Genomic DNA, 18,717 nt, shown 5'->3' on the forward strand with positions numbered 1-18,717 from the left:
CAGCGTGTAGAACTGGAAGTCATAAATTGTATATTAGTAAATTCCTGGTACGATTTCTCTAAATCTAAAGCAATGTATTCTTCTGACCACCGATCTAAAACATATTCGAAACACCAATTTTGAGATCTACGTTTTCTACGCATCTTACGCCTTTCCACCAAATTTTCCCAAATATTTTCATCGTATTCTTCCACATTTGGTAATGATATACCTTCCATGCTAATGTACTAAAGAACAATTTATTGACCCCGTCTAGTGCGTGACCACGTGATGAACACCTGGCGCTACAACGTGAGAGAGATAGAGAGAAACTGATTTTCTGAAAACAGTTGTCGCGCGCGCAGAACTGCTGGTAGAAAAGTATTACATCATGAGAAAAAAAAATGCTGATGACCTTAGTACACGATCAAATAAACAAGATTTAATAGCTCTGAAAAAATAAAATAAAAAGATCGGGGGGGGGGGGGGGGGGGGGGGTTCCGTCTATTCCATTTGTATTCACCATGGGTGGAACTTCCAACATTCGGTTAGACAGTCATGCTTACATCTTAAATTTTGTAAAGATTGTTGAAAATTCATTATGGTATAAATCTGCTAGAGCCTGTGTGCAATCGGCGATACCCGAGGTGGGGAATCTTGACAGCTTTCGGCGGATTGCTAGATCGTTAGCCAAATACACAAATCCAGGGCGACTAATCATGATATATCTGTATGCTGAGGAGCTCAAGAAAATCATATCCGATCAAGCCCGAGATATCGAGATCATTCTACAAGAAAGTTTACAAGATGGGTTCATGGAAATGCTGCGTTTTAACAGTTTTCTTCATTAACAAATCATGGCTGGAAGTGAGAACACCGCTGAAAAAGCGCATAAACAAGCATTAGAATGCCTCGAGAAAAGACAAGACGATGTAGTGTTTCAAGTTGTTAAAAATTATCTGATATCGGGAGTGTTTTCAATGACCCTAGACGAATATACAGATCTACGGAAGCACGTGTTCAAGAACCTCTATATCGACGTGGGGTTGATGTTAATTCATGTCGTGGGGGAGGAAATCAAGAAACGCATGCCAGAAAAAAACCCACCGAGATTGAAAGTATCACAAAGGACTGGCTTCGAGAAGTGTACATAAAGTGTAAAGTACTTTAATCATGGCTGAAAGGGACACATTAGTTTTACATAATTATTTTTTTAATTTGCAGTTAATATTTGTCTATCTGAAAATGTCAAAAAACCATGAAAGCTTACAATGGAAATATCCAGGACAAAACAGAAAAAAACATTTGTCGGACAGTGTATTGAGGAGGTAGAAAACTTACCAACATTTCAATATGTGAAATATTATCTTCGTTCAGAATTATTTCCAATGACCCTCGACCAATATTCGTGGATATACAACCATTTAATCGATAACCGTATCCACACCACGGCCTTTGTTTTGATTAATTTAATGGGGAGGAATTAAAGAGAACGATGCCAGAGCATACACCAGGGATTGAGACCCTCCGAGTGCAGTATCTTCACGACATGTAGATCAAAATAGAGAAAAAGCGCAAGCTTTAATCTGGACAACAGTGACGTGCATCTGTTACCTGAAGAAGACCGAAAAAGTATCTGGATGACTGTAGCCGCCGATAGATATCGATTCCAAAGAAGAATCTAGAGTGTTGAGAACATTTTAAAACCTATCTTAGAAAAACTTTTTTTTTAAATTGCTGTACGTGACATGAATAAAAATTGTTTAAAAACATAGATTGTGTTTGTTGAGTCTCAGAGGAAGGGTTTATTTTATTGCTCAGGAGAAAAATCCTAAAGGTGGATTGAAAATCAGATAGACCAGGGCGTTTTCTATTGTATTACAAGTTATTAGTCATTTTTATAGGTGTACATGTCCGAGAAATTAGTACTTTAAGTCCCTGTGTTAGTGGATTTCACCCTGTCTCGAACTCTTTGATCTTTGTTTCGTTGAAGACTATGCGACTTGAAAAATAAAACCAAAGTTAAATGAATTCGCCACCTCAAAATCTATCAGATAGAATCCACAATTCAAAGAAATTGGATGTGTATAGAAAATGAAAAAAAAAAACTCCTCTAGAAAGCACATATCTGTCATTTTGACGGTCGCCATCTTGGCTTCGTCTCCGAAGCGAGGGATGTTTTCGAGGAGGTCCGCGCTCTCGTTATATAGCGACTTTATCGCCAGTTCACCTCATTGGTGATGCAGTAACAACATTCAATATTTTGAAGAAGATTTTGAGAAGAATAATGTCGACGAACAGGAGGATCTTTGCCACCTTGCCGGGAATCAGATACCGGCTGCAGCTCGTTACCAAGCGGAACAATGGTGGGGACTGGGAAGTCACGCGATTCCACCAGGGAATTGGCGCAGTTTAGTCCTCTAGATAGCCTGGAGAATATGGAGCTGGTCAACCATGTGCGGCGACATTACGAGCGCCCTGGACGGCGTCGCACTCGCTATAGGACAGCTCGCATGTCCACCACCCCCAGCCAACCCGGACCCTCGGAACAGCCCTCACCATCAGTACTGGAGGGGTACTCCCCGTCATCGATGTCGCCGCAGCCACCCACTAGTCCGAATCAAGTGGTCTCCCAAACACCGACACCCCCCGTCAAGACCTCGGGCACCGTCGCCTGTCATTCGGGTCCTGTCACTCCACGCAACACCGGCATCAGCAGGACCCCCGACAGATCATGACACCGTCGTTCGCGGGTGGGCAGACCGAGTGTCATCTATCTGATTTACCTGCCCCATCTGCCTGCAAGACGCCAAACACTCGCAGCTAGAGTGTAGCCATTGTAAACAACGGGCGGTGTGCTTCGAGTGTGTAATCCAGTTGGGAGGGAGGGCGATACAGACGGTGCCCCCTCTGCAGATTCATTGGGGTGTAAAAGACACAGAACAGAGCAAAATCCCCGGCGCTTTTAAGGGCCAGCCACATCTTTTGAAAAGATGCTGTCTATGACAATGATTGAGAAACGTACAAAAACTAACACCAGAAGCATTTTATTTCCCAAACACATAATTATGATATAATGATAATATATACTTGTTTATCATACCTGCAAGCAAAATCATGAATAAACTGTCTGTAATGAGTCCAATTTCCTCCGGCTAAGCCACATCCAATCTTATAAGGGAAGGCTAAAGTCTTGTGCGACAAACTTCCCAATTCACGTAAACATTGTTGAAACCATCGTTCTCGTTGTTCGGATGTATTGATAGCGGGGAATACGCAGAGTTTCTATTCCATAATCCCATTGGGCTAAGAAACAAGTCGCATCAGGATCGCTAGTATTTGATAAGATACGTAAAGTGCCAAGAATTCCTTGATCGGGTTATATGGCTAGATTTCTATGGCCTAAGGGTTGTCGAGTAGCACAGAGATTCGCCCAAGGAAATTTGTTGGCAATACTTTGACTTAACCCAGGGCTCGAAATTAACATATGCCCGTCAGTCTGTGACTAGTTAAAAGTATTGCGGACTGACTGACATTTGTTTTAGTCAGTCCAATTTTCTAAGCATCGTTTTTGAAAATATACTTATGAAATTTTATACATACATTTGCTATGCTTCGACAAGTAAATGTCAGACGAATCCGATTCGTAAATATAAATCCCACATTTAAGCGTTACAATATTCTCTGAGGCATATTGAGTTTAATTTCATTTTAACATTAACGAAATATGTTTAATTATTGCTGGAAAACTCTGTTGGACTAGTAAAATTTTCTGTGGACTGGTTGAAATTATACCCCATCAGTCTGACTGGACTGTTAGCTTCAAGCCCTGTAACCCATGAGGATTTACCGTTAAACAATTACATTGGTGGGGTAAATAACCTTTGTTTTCAGTTCTGTTAAACCAAAATGCAAATGGCATCTTATCTAGGGCAAAGGGGAGGAAATAGTATGAATCTCAAACCGAACACTCCCATGCACAAGACTACTCCGGTTGAGGATGACTGTGGGTTTGATACACACCGTGTGCACCAGTTTCATCATGTTTGAAGGACACGTTATCCTTTATAGGTAAATGACAAGTTAATGGCTTAATTAATTTGTCACACACTCTGGCGTCATATCCCAAATGCATCGGTGTATCTGAAAAATACCAGATTGTTGGCCTATGTACGAATTAATATTCCTTACAAAACCTTAAGATATTGGGTCGTACGTGAACAGATTCGTGGACTGAGTCTTTTATTATAGCTGCTCTTAACACACCCACATTTTTAGTCTGCCCCAAGGATGCCTAATTTCCGTACACAGAACTTCATGTGCGTTGATAATTTCAGCTGGAGTGGATATATGCTCATTTGATCATACACGAATTTGACAACGAACGCGTAAATAGTATGCCTCACCTTTGACGAAATTTAAAATTAAACGAATGGAACTGAAATTTCCGCTATACGGCAAATGTGCGCCTTTGTTTTTAAATTGCATATTGTAAATTGTGTTTGCCAACTTAGGTAAAACCTTACATCAATTGTGTTAGCCAACTTAGGTGAAACCTTACATCTTCATGTCTTAACTTAACACGGAAAAATAATTTTGACTGATTGATCCCCTTCAGGGAACCTTTTATCAGAATGCCAGTCTGGCAGCTTGTAATACGATACTTCCGGTGCTGATTTGTGTACAAGTAATGTTATTGAGGGAGAGGGTCTAACGGTGATGGAACAAAATTCTGCATTATTGGGGGAATTCTATTTAGAAATGATACACTGTGACATACATTCTGTGAGGAAATTATCTTTATGTTATATTAGTTGATTAAGGCTTTATAATGCTTAATTACGCCCTGTAAATGTTACATGACGGTGATGTCAGGATAACTTTCTAATGGCCGCTTAATGATAAAAAAGACATGCACATTCACGCCACTTATCATGTTCCGGATCATTGTAATGGTACCTCTCATGTGACTTCCTTAGTTTGTACAATGTATGGACATGTTAGTAGATTAATTGAACGGAATAATGCAATGCATGTCGGCGAATAAAATAGGAATTACAACTTCTCTGTTAATAATATATCTACAAATATTTAGTGTGAGCTACAGGGGTTGCTCTGGCTTTAAAAATTCTGTCGCCAGAAAAATCGCCAGCTGCAATTTTTTGTCGCCAATTTGTAGAAAGTGGAGCCAGCTAAAGTGCCAGAAAAAACACCATAATTTATGACCATTTTTGATGTGTCAATGTATTGACTTGCGAGTTGTTTTATATATCTACTGATATGTGTGTATTTGCTTCTCTTATCTATGTTTTACTGTATTTATTCCCATTATAGTAAGACAGTGAACAATTTTCATAATTTATTATAATAAATATCATAAACGTTTATAATATCAAGCACTAGAATATCATCACGCACTGTTTGTATTAACTAAGGCAGAGTCTATCACTGAGTGTTACATCAAGATCCTCCGAGCCTTGGTAGATGCCCACTTGTCAAATGCAGTTCCATAGTCCAAAGGCTCAGTAAAGAGGCTCAAACGCATAAGGTTTTCCAGTGTTTTAATGCACAGCTTGTTTCTCAGGTCGGTTTTTATAATGTTCATTTTTGAGAAACCTCTTTCGCAATCAACGGTGCTGACAGGTGCAACAAGAAGTCTCTCAGCAGCTACAGCAAGGGCAGGGTAGGTAGACTTGGACCTTATGCTAAGCTGAAGCAAGTCCCTAACACCTAAGTAAACATGGGGGTTCTTGGCAACTTGGATCTTAGCATAACCCTGAAAATTAACTAGTTCAGCTTCCACGTCAGACTTTGAACCTACACCACAAGAAGATAGATAGTCGGACACTACAGAAGAAGCCTCAGAAAGAACAGAACTATCAGACTGTGAGTAAAACGATGGGTCAAACAACTGAGTTAGAGCCCTTAACACTGTAGCATCTCCCTCCTCTGTAAACCTAGACCTAAGGTTGTCAATCACTAAACCTACAAACTGGGAACAGGCTGAAGAAGCCTCTGACCTCTGCTGGGCACTGTCCCTGATATTGTGATCCTTAAACTCAAAAGTGCACAAACCAACTGAATCAACTTCTGGGGTTTCAGGGACTTGGTTAAGAAACTGAGAAAGATTGCCACCTGATCCAGATCTGAGACCTTCCAAAACCTCAACAGTAGACAGAAGGAGGGGGTTCACCTCTGTGAAGTCAATATCAGACCTCTGATAGGACTTGCACAGAATCGCCAAATGCCTAAGAACATCAGCCAGGTAGTGTGCCGTGTACAAGAACTTATAAGTGGTGATAGGTTTATGCATAGCAAGAGCCTTAGCAGAGTTTTCCTCAAGAAATACACTGACTAGGGAAGAGTAATTGTCAACAACTGCCTGCACACTACCTTCAAAAGTTAGCCACCTAGTATGAAAGACCTGCTGCAGACGGGTTTTAGAATCCTTAAGGACTGCTTGGATACCCTCAAGCCTGGACATGTTCTTGGGAGAATAGGCAAAGTACTTATACATACTGTTAATGACATCCTGAAATTTTACCAAATACCTCACCTTGTCTGCAGCATTTCCTGTACCAAGAGCTAACCTGTGGGCAATACAGTGAGTAGCCAACAAACCACTAGTCACCTCCCTAAGCCTAGTCACAACACCACTCTTACAACCTACCATAACTGAAGCACCATCTGTTGAAACACCAACCAACTTGTCAAGAGGCAAACCATAAGACTCGAGCATACTTACAAGTACAGTGAAAATGGATTCTGCATTTGCAGTTGACAACTGTCTAATACCAAGAAACCGAGTAATAGGCTGAACCCTACCACCTACACTAGCCAAGTACCTAATATAAACCATTAGATTCTGATGAACAGAGACATCTGTACTCTCATCTAGCATAATGCTGAACACTCCAGAGTTCTGAACCTGACCTAACAACTGATCTACCACTACCTCTGCCATAGACTGCTGAAATTCCTTTGTGGTGCGAGTATGATGTGTGGTTGTCCACTTTGAGGTCTTTCAGTTGAGTTGCACCCTGAAATAGAGGAATGTTCCAAAAGTCTGTTGCAAGGATAAATAAAGAGCAATATTATACTGTCCATGTATTCATATTGATATTATTATTAACAAAACACAAGTAATGCCACAATAAAGGCAAGTCAATTATGGACATCCCATTGAAGTCTAATTACCGGGTAATTTGCTATGGCATAGTGAAAATGTCACAATTCAAAATTGTATTATTGTACTCTAATATAAATACCTGTGTGATACAAAGTTGGTGGAGTTCAGGCACAATAGTGTTAGCAATGTCATGTTGTGCTGCAAACATTACATTGGTCATGGCAGATACGATGGCATTCTTGCTCTTGGACAATGCTGCAACCTTTGCCTTGTCCATATCCCTTGTCTGTTTGCTTACTGTCGCTGCAAAGGTGTGGCTGTTATCACCTGAAAAATCAAAACATTGAAATAAAGACACTACAGTGGCGGATCCAGAGAGGGTATTTCCTGGGGATCGGACACCCCCCCCCCCTTGTCAGAAAACTTAGTTAAAATAAGGTTAAAGTGGCATTTAAAGGTGGAACACCCCCCTTTCAAAACCAAAATTAGTAGTGGACCCCCCTTTAAAAAATCCCTGGGTCCGTCCCTGAGTTGTATATTTTTATACCAATTACATGTATATACATTTCGCCACCCCCCCCCTCCCGATTCACTAGTAATTTTCCAAATCATAATATTGTCACCATGTATATATACACAACGTAATTCTCTAAAATTACATGTTGAACAATAGTAACCTAACAAAAATATTATATATATGGCCAAATATTGAATAAAAGAAACGTTTTCTTATTAACTCTATGATAAATGTCGTACAAATTTCCGAAGTTGTATGGTCCGAGTTTCGGCAATTTTTTTCCACATCGTAAATAACAGTGTTAAATCATAGCAAGTACGTATTCATGAGGCTGTACAACATATTTCATTTGTCTTTTTTAATCGATGTTGTTCACTGCACGAATTCAAATGATAGTTGTTCACGTGTCCCGATCAGACTTTCAGAATTAAGATCATCGGTGATCTTCTGTAAATTTCTGCATTTTATTATCACATTCCCTTGCTAGAAGTTTAAAAGAAATACGAGACTATCAAATTCCTCTGAGTATTTCGTTGTTTTACGCTCTTTAAAACGTGACTTTAAAATATATATATATATATATATATATATATTGGCTATATATATACATTACGTCAGTTTTGAAATTTCCCTCGCGCGCAGGAGTATTTGTAGAGGCCTACAGCAGATTTCCTATTTATATATACTAATAATCTTATCGCTGTTTTTTTTTTGGGGGGGGGGGGGTGCATGCAAATCTTTTCAAGCTTGTAATTGTAGGAGGTTAGATACTTTAAAGCAAATTTGTACGACCAGTTTAGAAAAAATATATTATAAAAATATACAATCTATACATATAGATATTTATATAAAAAGAAGTTTCCTACCTTTTCTCGATTCGTGCTTAGTGACACTTTCTTTCTTTATAATATCGCATCCAGTTGTGAAAACGTTCACTACTTGGGCACTAATGCACAAGTCACAAAACATTAGTGTAAGCTTCACGTCATAACGTAACCACGGACGGCCAAATTTCCAAGCGTCCATGAATTTCCGAGAACTTGGTGTCTTAGGTGTTGCACATTCACTGATTTTTGAATGAACGGGTGTCTTAGAAGGTGTTGCACATTCTCTGATTTTTTAATGCACTGGTGTAGTTGGTTCCGGATCACTGGAATTTGATCGAAAGCCGAATGCCGTTAACTTCTGCACTTTTGATTTTGTCGGAGTTGAAAATTCTAACTTGCGCTTACCCATGTTTAGCAAAATGTATGTGACCGTTACGATGTATGTACATGGTATCAAGTGATCTTTTTATTTTGTTTGGGATAAGTATCGGAATATCAAATACATATTCTGTCTCTTTCAACTTTCTCAAACTCAGTTGCGCTTGGCTATCGGCTTCAAATGACGAACAAAAATACCTTTATTTTCATTCGCTTTATTAAAATCCTTCACAGATCTGAGCAAGTAAATTACTTAATCGCCAACGACTGTGTTATCACAACTATTAAATTGATAATTACGAGTCACCATCTCGTGGTCTTTAATCCAATTATCGATTGTTTGTAACTTACCTGATCTGTCAATCAGCACCTGTTAGCAGACTGCGCTAGTTTACAGATACTTTACCTGCGTTTAAATCTAGCAGCACGTGCTTCCGATATGCGGTCAATTTTGATATATGCCAATTTCAATATACAAAACCTTGTCGCCAAAAATATCGCCAGCGGCCGATTTTTGTCGCCAGATCAAATAAAAAATCGCAATTGGCGACATTGGCGAAGCCCAGCGCGATCCCTGAGCTATTTTGATTTTGGAAATAGCTTATCACACATTCTGAGGAACATATATAAATATGAAGCAAATAAAAGAATATAGGAATTTTCTATCAGGGTCCATAGTTTTAATACAAATAACACTGTCTTGCCTGCTCCATTAATTTTTTAGGTTTCCTGGTTGTCTCTACCCAGCTTTGAAAATACACTTTAAAACTTATTTTTATCAAACATTTTTGTTTATATTAGATATTTGAGACATGCTTAATGAGAAAATCATATTAGTTTTGATGGAAATAGCCTAAATTTTTGTAGGTCTTCCGTAGGTCTTCAATTACCTATTGGTCTTCAAGTAGGCAGGCCGTTCCTGGGTAAATTTTGGTGATCCACTGCGACCGCCGTCGTGCCTTAACAACTGAAAATTTTCCAACTTTTTGTTGACTGTCTTTCTTGTTCTTTCCAATGTTTTACACGGATGTATATTTAATTGCTGTTATAAAAGTTAGAAATTCATTGCAAAATTAAGGATTATCTCCCTCATGCATAGCTCTTATCCTTGGACGAATTTGGCTCCACTTTTTTTTTGGCACGCTGTATTTGGCTATAATTAGCTCTTAAACTTCATAGTTATTTTGGATTTCAAACATTTCGGTTGAACATCACTGAAGAGACATTATTTGTCGAAATGCACATCTGGTGCATCAAAATTGGTACCGTATCAGTTTTACTTGATGCATCTTTGGGACAAGGCGGACATAAATTCTAAACTTGATAACTCCTGAACACTTGTAACCTTAGGGGCGGGGAAAATTGACTAATGTCCTCTGCATATCTGTAATATTCTAAATGCATATTCTTATATAACATGAAGGTCTCTATCCATATTGTAAATTTCTAAATTCACGAGGGCGGGGCCAAACGTTTATGTATAAATATAAAGATCTTATTTAAACGGATTTATTCTAAAGAAATTGGTAGTCCTTTCCCTAAATTGTAATTTTATGACCCCAGTGAGTAAAGGTTTTTGGTTCCAGTGTGGGGCCAAAATTATTCCAGTGATCTTTGTCTTTATGATTTGAAATACTTCTTTATGTTAGCTGATCACACAGCATATAAACTAAATGTATATTTAGGATAAGCAGAAAAGAATTTACCAAAAGTGTGATTTCACATCCCCAGGGTTTTGAACCTAGGATGTGTCCCAATTAGTTATATCGTGTTAATGGTACACAGGATAAGTTATATAAATAGTGTTGGTGCTGCATTCTAATGTAATTCTAAACGGGGTTATTATGATTACTGGTAACACGTAAGCAATGCAAAACAAATGTCTTAAAATATAAGAGATTATGTTACATGCAGCACAATGAAACTTTTATCAAAACATCCAGACATTTTACCACGATCCATGAAATGGCGCGAAGCTAAATAATTCAGCACAAAATCCGTGCATTGAGACATATTTAAAAATATGTCACATAGAAAAATTCAATGTTAACAATTACACCCGTGACGGATTCGTGTCGTTTTTGGATTTTCGTCATCGTTTTGATTATCTCTATTTTGTTGATTTCCATCATTATTTACAGGCGGTGGTCGGAAATATCGCCGATCTTTGAATAATTTTAAACGACTTTTATTTACAGACCACCATAATTCCACATGATCATTACAGCGTCGCAACCCAGATGAATGGTTTTGGTTTACCCTAATCATATACATTTGCTGTGTCCAGGTGTCCCTGTTTGCCAATATCTATTTTGTATTGCTTCTAGGAGTTATGAGACTGATCACTGTTCGCTATCTTCATCTTATAGGAGTTATGAGACTGATCACTGTTCGCTATTTTCACCTTTATAGGAGTAATGAGAATGATCACTGTTCGCTATCTTCACCTTCCATGATAAGGGCCGTCCCATTTAGGTTTGTGTTTCTTTCCCGGTGTACGTTTTATAACTTAATCTTGGATGTCGTGACTTCGAACCGCACTCGTGCCATGACCGGGTCAAATCCAAGACTTAAACATAGGTACGTAATACATAATTGTCTTCTTTAGGAAGGCTTTGTATTGGTAACACGAGGCTAATGTTGTGGTAGGTAAGCAGATGCCTGTATTTCTATCTTTCACGGATTCAATGCCCAGTTCACCAAGTCCTGTATCATTTGAACCATGGAAAACCCTACTAAACTCTCTTGATTTAGAATATCTCTAAGAGCGTTAGATATGTTGCCAGAAGTCGTCAACTGAGTTGATTTCCAGAAGCGACGGGATGTCACTCGTTCCATTAAAAAAATATTACTCTCTAAAATGAGGTTCTCGAATCACTAGTGTTCATGTTTTTAAAAAAGTGATAAACAAAGTCCCGAAGTAGTCTTTGATATGGGCGGATACCAGTGAGTATAGAGTTCAGTACTAACAGTGTTGTAATGGGCGGATACCGGTGAGTATAGAGTTCAGTACTAACAGTGTTGTAATGGGCGGATACCAGTGAGTATAGAGTTCAGTACTAACAGTGTTGTAATGGGCGGATACCAGTGAGTATAGAGTTCAGTACTAACAGTGTTGTAATGGGCGGATACCAGTGAGTATAGAGTTCAGTACTAACAGTGTTGTAATGGGCGGATACCAGTGAGTATAGAGTTCAGTACTAACAGTGTTGTAATAATTTTTGCTGCACTGCTTTACTTCTCTTTCTCTCATCATGTAGATTTTCTCAAAGTTATGTTCTTATTCGTTTCCACTCAAACGAACATAAATAATTTATAAAATAAATAACAACACGTATGTTGTTACAGAATCGCTCTCGCAAGTGTAGTTAAATGAATCAAAATATACAATTTTAATTTCTCGTCGAAACTCGTATCTACAAAGACAAAAACACAAATAATAATCAATAAAAAAGGATCATCCCCAACAATGTATTTCACAATTTGACAGAGTTATCTCCCGTTAAATTTACTGTCCTATCCATCTTATCGATATCGTAATGAGTTATTATGTAACATGTACTGTCATATCATCTCTTGTCAAATCCCGCTGTGGTACAACTTAAAAATTCTTATCGCGCTGTGTGTGTTTATCTATGGTTAACATGTGTTACAATTAATATCTTGTCTGTTTTCGCTTTATCAACATTTTCTTGTTAGGCACGAACCATTTGATTTTCGGAGAGGGGCTGGGTTTTGTACCTTAGTCAGATTTTTTTTATTCTACTATAGTTTATACAAGAAAATTTTGTTTGCAAAATTATTTTTTTCTATGGAAAAAAAGAGCACACAAAGCAAGATTATTTTTTCAACAAAAAGCAGGACAAGAAATCCAGCACCCACCCCTCCCAAAATTAAATGCTCCGTGTCTTAATAATATCCTTCTCATTCTATTCGAATTTGCTCTTGGCATTTGTTAAAGTCAACAAGTTATTATAAACTTTACGATTTTTATTATACAATGATAAATAAAACAAATTACAAAAATAAATATATATACAACATATACTAAAATTATCTGTACAATAAGGATAATCCGGTATCGGGTTGCAAAAAGGGGTTCGGAAAATAACGCAGTGGAAGAAAGATGTCATACAAGCTCTCTGGTTTGCATAAAGAAATAAAAATTCATGAACGCTCCTCAAAATGAGTGTCACAACGCAGTGACCGGTGTCATGAACCTTTATACCTGTCCTGAAGAAGCACTTTTCATGCAACATAATTTGGAAATGTGAAACAGTTGAAAATGTTTGAATTTAAATGAACAAAGACAAAACTAATCTAAACTCCTAATAAGACCTATTAATTTATCCTTCTTTCTTAATCGAGTTTTTATGTTCTTGCGCACGAGGAGTTCTTTCAATTCCGACTCCGTCATGTTTTCTAAGTCTAACGTGTCATGTTGATCAGACATCGGCTTAGACTTTGAAATATTCACTTCTGATATTTCTTTTAAAATATTTGATCGCTTATCTGATCTGTTTCAGAAAATTCATCTTCCCAATATATTTGATTGCGATTTTCATAGGCCCTTTTTTCTCTGTCACAATTTTCATCTTGAAGAGTTTCTATTCTCTTTCTAACTTTGAGAGCATCTACAGCAGCATCTATTTTGTTCGTCTTTTTCTGGTGAATCAATTTAATTTTATCATTCACCTTTTCGACCACTGAAATTCGACAGACTTCCGTAAGTTTTTATAAACCAAGGGATATGAAAAACGAAAACATGCATATACGGAGTCAGCGTGGAATAACCCCTCCTCTGTGACCCTAAAGATAAAAACAAATTTGCCCAGGCTTTACATTTGTCGAAAAGCTGTTCAGTGTTTGAAAACGTATGTGCTTCATGACAAATATACCGATATAATGAATAAAAGTCATTCCAAAGTTTGACAATTTTGTCATGAGTGTCATGGTGTATAAGAAAACACAGTTTCTCGGGCAATTTATTAAATAATGTTTTATAATCGGAACCTGTAAGCGATGTCCAATCCAATTCCCCATTTGAACCCTTTTGAATCCAGATGTTGAAAGAAACCCCACATCGTCTACTTGTCTGTACAAGTTCATCTACGTTATTGGAGTTTTGTTTGTTAAGCTTATTCAAGTCATCTAATCTCTTAACATCATCGATTAGATTTCGAAGCAAAACATCCCCTATTCTTAATAGAAGATGGAGTTCATCTGGAATTATATTGCAGGGCTCAATATCCAATAATGGGGCAAACTTTGACCCGAAATGTTTTTTCGCCGAACCCTGGCGCAAGTTTTCCACGGTCCTAGACATTTCCTGGGAGTGATAATAATCCGAAGGCCTGTCCAAATTCTGTCGTTCATCTTTGTGAACTCGACACCAAGGACAAGCATAGTTTCCAGTGGAACCTCCCAGTCCTAAAACTAACTGAATGAATTTCATATCTCCCCCAAAAATTATTTCTAGCTCAACAACCTTCTCATTCAATGTAACTTTTCGCATTGAGCACATGTCATTTATCTCCTGAAAAATAGGGAGACATGTTTTGTTTATCATATCATAATTTTCACAACAACTTAATATTCCAATAACCCTTTGTCTACTGACACTGATGAGCATTCATCTATAATAGAGTACGAAATTACCAAAAAATTGGATATTCTGCTCACTTTTGTGCCACCCCCGGAAATTTTCAACTGAAGTTTATCAGGAATATCTCTTTGCTGTTTTTGAAACAACATTTCTAAATCAGCTTTCAAGCTTATATATGCTCCGGGTACATTGCCAGGGGCACGTTGTATATGAAAAATCTCATTCAAATCCGACCGACTTTGGCAAATAAGATATTTTTGGGCAGGTCGTGACAATGATACGTAAGTTCGTGGTAGGCAGCGTTGCTAATTCCAAATTTGTCCATAATTAAAATTATTTCCCTTAACTTTTGCTTATATGTGGGATCTAATTCATCGTACCTAGTACTGCCTTTTGATGTTGATAAATCAACATTAACCTTGTTTGTTTCGGACTGAAAGGTGATGGATATGGAGAGAAGACCAAATGACTCAGCAAACCAGAGAGCTTTTTCAGACTTTTTCTTAATTTCACGGATAGTACGGTGTTTAACCAATGCAGACATGAAATCAAAGTTTGACTTTGTTTTGCAAGTGACAGTTTTTGATTCTAATAATTTAACGTAATTCAAAAGTTTTTCATTTTTGTCCTAAGAACTGTGAAGTGTGTTTTCTAAATCAATGGTTTGTTTTTTGAGAGTGTTTCCCCTTTCTACTTCGGACTGAAGCAAGCCATTACAGTTCTTCGCATCTGCTTTCTAATTTCAAATTTTCCTTTTCAAAGTTTTGAAGGTGAAAATTTAGATCTCTCACTCCCAAAAGCTCATTCTTAAAAAATTGCAACTTTGAAAATTTGAGAACTGTATTGCTCACGTTTTCTTCCATTGCGATATTTTGTCCGAAGAGCTAGATCTACCTTTTTACATAAAACAAAAAATCGTTTTTCAATGCGATCAGAATGTATAAGCTGGTATGCATGAATTTGTGAATTTATAATATCAACGTAAGAAAAATTTGGAAAATTAGATTTAGAATTCTCGACTTCTTTAAGAAACAAGCTACTAATGTGAAGAGTGAGACACAGTTCTGGATGTTCTGCAAAAGTCTTTGAAAGATGTGGAGATTGTGATCCTGTCTGTAGTTTGTATTCAAATTTCGCAATTTCCGGAATGTCCAAATTGTCTGACATTTTTACTGAATTTGAATGTCAGAACAGTAACTGGAGTGTAAGTATCAAATAAAGTTTCATTATGGAAAACCTTTTACAGCACAAGTCCATCAACAGCTGATAAAACTATCAGTCTTTCCACGGGCGAGCAAACAACCTGGATCTGTCCATTCCTCTGTACAAATGTCTTTTTCATTCTTAATTTCGGCTGAAGTCGGACGGGAAAATTCAGTTGAACGCCCCTGCCAGCTTTGTTGATGCAATAAAACCAATGGTCGGTCAATGGCAATTTCTTGAAATCTGCCTTGTGGAACAAATTTTCGGTTTCCGTCTGGAAACAGTATCTGTAAATGTCCAGATCAAATTGTAGTACTGTTTTGTTGTTTCTGGACTTAGTCGTCCTTGGATGGCTGACTCGAAGTTTACCGCGGCAGACTTCAAACGGTCATTGGCGATTTCAGTTGGAATGAAACTGTTAATGACTGCTGTTGGTAAATTCACTTCTGGCTCCCAAGTAGATTCTTCCTTGTGGTAATTCTCCCACTTTACCAAATACTGTACATCCTAAAAGGTAATTAAATAATGTGGGAATAAATATAATGCGTAACATAAATTTTATGATACATGTTTCTTTGTGCCTCAAATTAGGGACCAGATAAGCGGATTGTGAATGCTAACTTGCTATCAAATTGCAAAGGGACGTCACCATTCAGCTTGCAGGAGGCGCCTGGTTTTTTTTTTATATATAATAAAAAATATTTTGATGCTTAGTTTTAGGGGAAAAAACAATTTGGCTCAGAATAGAATAATCTGAATCAAGATTTTCCCCATATAACGTAGTGTTAAATGAAAAAAATATTTTGTCACAGCGCATAAAAAAGTTTTTTTTTAAATCGCGCGCTACGAGCGAATACAATATTCCGTCTCGACAAAAAAACCAAGCCCCCTCTCCCTTCAAGGTCAATGGTCCGTCTCTAAATACAACATCTTAAAAAATAAAAACAATTATAAAAGAAATATTTAATTCTTATTTTCTTCTCGCGAATATACTTTATTACATAAGCCTAACAATCTATATGTGTGATTTATCAGAAAGTTGGAGACAAAAAACTGATAAAGGAAAGCGTGTTGATTAAATTTAACAATTTGCATGTTGGTGTTAAAGGGACTGGTTCACGATTTTTGATCAAAATATTTTTCATTTTTGATGTTAAACATTAAAAATATAACTCATTTAATGTTGACAGCCAGAATGTTGACCTTCTGAATGCAAGAATGAAAGCAATATTTTAGCCTTAAATCTGTGTTATGTAAACAAAGACTCGAATCTTTATGTAAACAAACAAACAAGTGAAATATTGATTTTGTAATATAATTCATCTTAATTTTGCATAATCACAAATTTTAACTTTTAGATGACACATTTTACTCCCAAAGTGCTTGTAATGTGAAAGATATTATAAACTTAGATCGATATCCATTTCTTTTGAAAATTTCGTAAACAATAGCATACAGCAGTCTTTGTTTACAAAACAGATAATAAACTCTCTAAAATGAGCTTCTATGATGATGTATAACCTTAATTTTCATTTGAAATCTTTCAAACACATTAGACAGTAGATTTTGATCATTAAAAGTGAAAAACAAAATTTTGGGTAAAATCGTGAATCAGTCCCTTTAATTTTCGATCGACATCATTAATCTTTCTCACTGACAAATTGAACTTCTTTTGAAAACCATTTAAAAGGACGTCGCATCTTAAAAAGCTTTAAAAGGATAATATATATAATTATTTAACAATAATAAAGAAAATAATAGATTAACTAATTAATAAATAATTAATTTTTGGTTTGACTTTATATTACCGACTACTTTGATTTTCAAAATTACATATCTAATGAGGACTTCTTATAAAAACAAATATGTAACCATATATTACAGTATTAGTTTAAAATATCTCGTCCACTCAGCTAATTTTCTACTGTTATCTGGAGGTACATATTTGCTTTAAGGATATAGAGACTTTCGCAAACATAAAAATGCATTATTTGGAAGCAGTTTTATTTGCAGATTGGCAAGTTTTTCAAATGGTGATCTTAGGGTGCCATATACATGCCATTTTATAGGAAAGGGTGGGATAACAGCAGAAAACGTTGATAAAACTTTGACAAGGAGATTAGACGATCTTCGACCAGATATCGTTTTCGTCCACATAGGTGGAAATGACATTTCAAGTGAGAGCGAGCCAGTGTGTATATACAGAAACATATGTGAACTAATAGATACAATATATAGTTTTGGTACCAAGACAGTCTTTATAGGCGAGATATGCAGACGAGGGCACTTCAAGAAATCGCCATCATTAACTGTGGAATCATTGGACAAACACAGAAACAGCATTAACAAGAAGTTGAAGAAACAATACGGTCCTAATTTCATTTCTTTTCCGGACATTAATTTTCCTCAAGATTACGACCTTGACCTTGTACACTTTTCACAGACAGGACAAAGGAAATATTTCTACGCAATTCGAAGAATACTTTGCTCAGTTTGAATGGTTCCTACAATTTGTGTCGCACTACAATTACTGATTTATTTATGGATATTGAGTGAACGTTTGTTTTAGTTACATGTACAGTGAAGAAAAGTTATTGTATATTGTCACTTATATATATATATATTAAAAAGGGAATATCTTCTTCTTTGTGTGTCAATCTTGGATTAGATTAAAGTTAAAATGCAGACTTGAACCCTAAAGCTAACTTACTTCATCAAGTAAAATTACAAGTACAAAAATGAAACGAATCTGCTAATATACTTATGAATATAAGCTAAAACTTAAACAGATATAAACCACGAAAATACTTTGCCAACTGATAGGAAAATTCACGATACACTGTTATATGGACAAAAATACAGTATTTTTTCCGAACTATATTACACTTAAAAGCTAATATTGGTTTAAATGATACGTTTTGAACATGAATCTCGGCATATCATCTACGCATTCGGGGAAACATTTTGTTCAATATTATAGAAAATGGAAGGATACTGTAAGTTGCCAATGAACAATGTTTAGAGCCTATTGAAAAATGATATGTGGCAATTAAAAAATAATATACAATGTGAAACTGGT

At 36.8% G+C, this 18,717-nt stretch overlaps 1 protein-coding gene across 1 annotated transcript; it reads right to left on the minus strand.

The window, feature by feature from the left end:
* Nucleotides 1-5,323: 5,323 nt before the first annotated feature.
* On the minus strand, nt 5,324-8,426 carry LOC125662989 (zinc finger protein 862-like). Its single transcript, XM_048895320.2, has 2 exons — nt 7,248-8,426; nt 5,324-7,019 (listed from the first exon to the last, which is right to left on the minus strand). The coding sequence occupies exon 2, from the start codon at nt 6,941-6,943 to the stop codon at nt 5,435-5,437; it is 1,509 nt and encodes a 502-aa protein (XP_048751277.2). The 5' UTR covers nt 6,944-7,019; nt 7,248-8,426; the 3' UTR covers nt 5,324-5,434.
* Between the last annotated feature and the right edge of the window lie 10,291 nt (nt 8,427-18,717).

Source organism: Ostrea edulis, chromosome 8, assembly GCF_947568905.1.
Source record: "Ostrea edulis chromosome 8, xbOstEdul1.1, whole genome shotgun sequence".
Taxonomy (NCBI): Eukaryota; Metazoa; Mollusca; class Bivalvia; order Ostreida; family Ostreidae; genus Ostrea; species Ostrea edulis.